Here is a 3,984-nt window from a genome sequence, read left to right on the forward strand (position 1 = left end):
TCATCTGTCACAGTGTAGTAACACTGAACCTAATCAGACTATTTCATCTGTCACAGTGTAGTAACACTGAACCTAATCAGACTATTTCATCTGTCACAGTGTAGTAACACTGAACCTAATCAGACTATTTAGTCTCTTACGGTACAGTGTAGTAACACTGAACCTAATCAGACTACTTAGATATATCTGCTCTTTATGGAAAGCCATCTTACTAGCTATTTCAGTAATATTGCAATTTTTGTTAGAACGGGTTTTAGAAATGGGAATGGTGTTTATCTTGAAACATGTTCTAGACACGATCTTGTAAATCATGTTAAAGAATAATGTACATTAAATTCACCTTGAATCGAGTTTTTGAACTTCTACGAGAAATGTGGCATGGAGTTTGAAATGTTTGAAAGGTCGTACAGCATATTCTATACAGAAACGTTTTAGAAACAAGTTCGTGAAGCATGGTTAGTATAGAAGCGTTTTAGAAACGTCTACAAAAAAAGCTTATGTTTAAATATCTAAGAACCTATGTAATGTTTACCTCAAAGTATGACTTTAAAAAATCACAGCTAAACGTGGTGTTCAATTTGCACACGTGATACCCGAGCAACTGGGAAGTTGGTGTTTAGTTTCAACCACGTTCTATAAGTCTGTTCCATTGACCACCTAATGCAGGAGATATATTAAAGATTAATCGAGAAGGTTATGCGGTCAACATCTGACCAGTTACCTTACCCAAAGAAGCCTCTTTAGTAAACAAAACACTTTTACAGTTTTTAGCTCCGAATATCATGTTAACCAACTTCCTCTATGTTTGTAATTGTGATATTTTCTGGTTTTCGCCAAACATTTGAATCGCCAGTCCATGAAAACTGGTTAAACGTTTCTTGAGGTTTTAAGCACGTGGTAACAACGCAACACAATCTGATAAAAATATGTAATTCAACGTAAAATAAACTTTTATTTAAAAATACTGTAATACCCGGAATATATCTATATACATACATCCACTGCATAAACACTTTAAACGGTTATAACAAACGTAAACATTTTCACCTCACACAATAACAGGATACTGCATCAACACAAGTGACTTGTGTTAAGCATTTGGCTCTATATAACAAAATAATATTTCGTTTAACTTTTTTTTATTATACAACAACCTAGCCCAGCCAGGGAGTTACGAGTGTATAGAAGTGTACATTACACACAAATATATACATAGGTTAGGGTTACTATCGTTTCACAGAATACACATGACAGATAAGTTACATATAGATTTCACATTACTATAATACAAATATTGTTACTAAGAGCAATAGTGAATATCTTAGTGGTAACCACCCCCTCCATAACCACCGCCATGTTGGCTATACCCAAGTACTGTAAAAATAGGAATTGTAATTCCATAACCTCCTCCATAGCTACCTCCACGACCTCCTCCATAGCCACCTCCATAACCTCCTCCACGACCTCCTCCACTAGCCCCCTCCACTCGACCTCCCCCGTAACCTCCTCCATAGCCACCTCCACGACCTCCTCCATAGCCCCCTCCATGACCTCCCCCGTAACCTCCTCCATAACCACCGTGGGTCTTAATAGTAGCATGCGAAGGATAGTGGCAAAAGATACCATAAAGCCCACCGTAGCCGTAGCCTCCACCTCCTTTCCCACCACCGTATCCTCCACCTCTCTTTCCACCGCCGTATCCTCCACCATAGCCGCCATATCCTCCACCTCTCTTTCCACCACCGTATCCTCCACCATAGCTGCCATATCCTCCACCTCCCTTTCCACCACCGTATCCTCCACCATAGCTGCCATATCCTCCACCTCCCTTTCCACCACCGTATCCTCCGCCATAGCTGCCATATCCTCCACCTCCCTTTCCACCACCGTATCCTCCGCCATAACCGCCATATCCTCCTTTACCTCCGCCGTATCCTCCATATCCACTTCCTAATACTATACAAACTGCTCCTAGTAGGATAAGGACTTTTATGGCTTGCTGTGGGGATAGAACAATGTATAAGCTTTATTATATCGATAAACATAAAAAAAATATATATCATCACTATTTATTTTATTTCTATTTATGCCTTAAAGATACTGTCTTAGCTGAAAGTACTACTCGAATAATTTAGTACCTTCCTGGCAGGGATTTCGTACAAATTATTTAAAGATTATCATTAGATATAAAAAAATGTTACGTCACTTGCGTAAAATTAGCAGAAAACACACTGTTTTAGTGATACTCGCAATTTTTAGAAGAATTTGTATCGTTGAAGAAATGGAGTTCAATATTGGTTTTAATTTCTTGATCACTAGTTATCAATGTGATTATTCTCGATATGGACGAGATTATGCGAGGTGAACCACACGTTGCTGAGAGCAGCGTTAAAAAGAACATTTGAAGCCTAGCGACGGGAATTATTCAAATATCTACGTTGTTGGTGAAAAGAACTTTGACATATGTATGAACGAGATATCAGAATAAATGAGACTCTGACGATCAAGAAATTAAAACCAATATCAATACTTGCGAGTATTAAATAGATTATTAACGATGTGGAGAATTCAGGTAAATGACAGTAAAACATTTTAAGCACGAAAATAATCTTCGGTACATTACGAATAAGTGAGAAACAAATTAGGTATAAATTAGCTGTTAACGTCTCTATTTTAGAAGTGCTTTTTTATCTTTTTTAAATACATCAAAATATCACAGACTTAAAAGTCAAGATTTTACTGTAAATCAGCAAACTAAAAACAGGACGTACCCGGGGTTTCATCTTCAACACCAATCTTATTTCGGTTATGAACAGAAGAAATCAACTGGAATCTGACAGTTTTCTGGCTCTCTCACTGTGCTTTTATAAGGATGTGCTCAAGATCAAAGTACAGGACTGTTCTATTTAAATCCTGTGTTTTAACTACCTCCTATATGTTACATTGTCTTCGTTCTTTTTTCTTCCCTCAAGGCTTAAAAATCTTTCAGAAAACTCATCATCTCCTCGTTTTTCAACTTTTAGTTTTATTAAGCCTGCTTATTCAGCCTACAGGCGATAACTCAGACAACATAGTGTACGCCTATCAAATAGGATTACAATATATATATAAACGATCATTGGAGGGAATTTGTCAAATATAAAAATTAGAACATTGTACCTAAAATTTGCTAGCGTAACATTGACCTAGTTATCTGAGTTATTGGAAGCGGTACGATTCTAATATATGTCACGGCCAGTAGATGCATCAGCCGTTTACCATACCTCCCCCCCCCCTCTCTTCATGCAAACACCTGGAAAAAGTGTGAATGACTTGCAACGGGTTTAGAAAAACTTTTACGGGCAGAATAGGGTTGGTTGGCTGAATGATTTAGTTTCTTTGTGGTTTGTGTTTGTATTTATCTCGTGCTGCTTCTTCGGCTAGAAGGGAATAACGCTTGTCTGCAGCTTTATTTAAAAACATCAAAAATGTTCAGAGTTATACTAATAAATCCGATAACTTCCATACTATTGTAATTCTAGCTGGTCTCAATGGCCACTCGGATCGTGTAAGAAAGCTTAGTTAACATAAATATCATATATATATTGGGTAAACATTATTTCATCTGAACTCACGAAATTCGATACATCTTAGAATTGTTAATTGCTGTACAAAACAAAGTATAAGCTACACTGTAAGTTGAAATTGTTATTTAACTATTTTAGAAACTTTAAACAGCAGCGGGAAAGTTACGGACTCACAACGCTAAAATCCGGGGTTCGATTTCATATATCCCAATGTGGCATTGCTATCATCGAATCTAAAATATTTTGATAATTCACGATATAATAATTATTGAGAGTAATTTTTAAAGGAGAATAGAAATAACAAACATACAGATGTTTACAATACATATTAATATGCCCGGTATGGCCAGGTGGATAAGGCGCTCGACTCGCAATCGGAGGGTCGTGGGTTCGAATCCCCGTCCTACCAAACATGCTC

General features: G+C 37.2%; 1 protein-coding gene across 1 annotated transcript in view; it reads right to left on the minus strand.

Moving 5' to 3' along the window:
- Positions 1-1,321: 1,321 nt before the first annotated feature.
- Positions 1,322-3,984, minus strand: part of LOC106459503 (glycine-rich cell wall structural protein 1.8-like) — a 4,490-nt gene continuing 1,827 nt past the window's right edge. Inside the window, exon 2 of the mRNA XM_013919129.1 lies at positions 1,322-1,999. Within this exon, the coding sequence (XP_013774583.1) occupies positions 1,322-1,999 (678 nt within the window). The remainder of the gene's footprint in view (positions 2,000-3,984) is intronic.

This window comes from Limulus polyphemus, unplaced genomic scaffold (assembly GCF_000517525.1).
Source record: "Limulus polyphemus unplaced genomic scaffold, Limulus_polyphemus-2.1.2 Scaffold619, whole genome shotgun sequence".
NCBI lineage: Eukaryota > Metazoa > Arthropoda > Merostomata > Xiphosura > Limulidae > Limulus > Limulus polyphemus.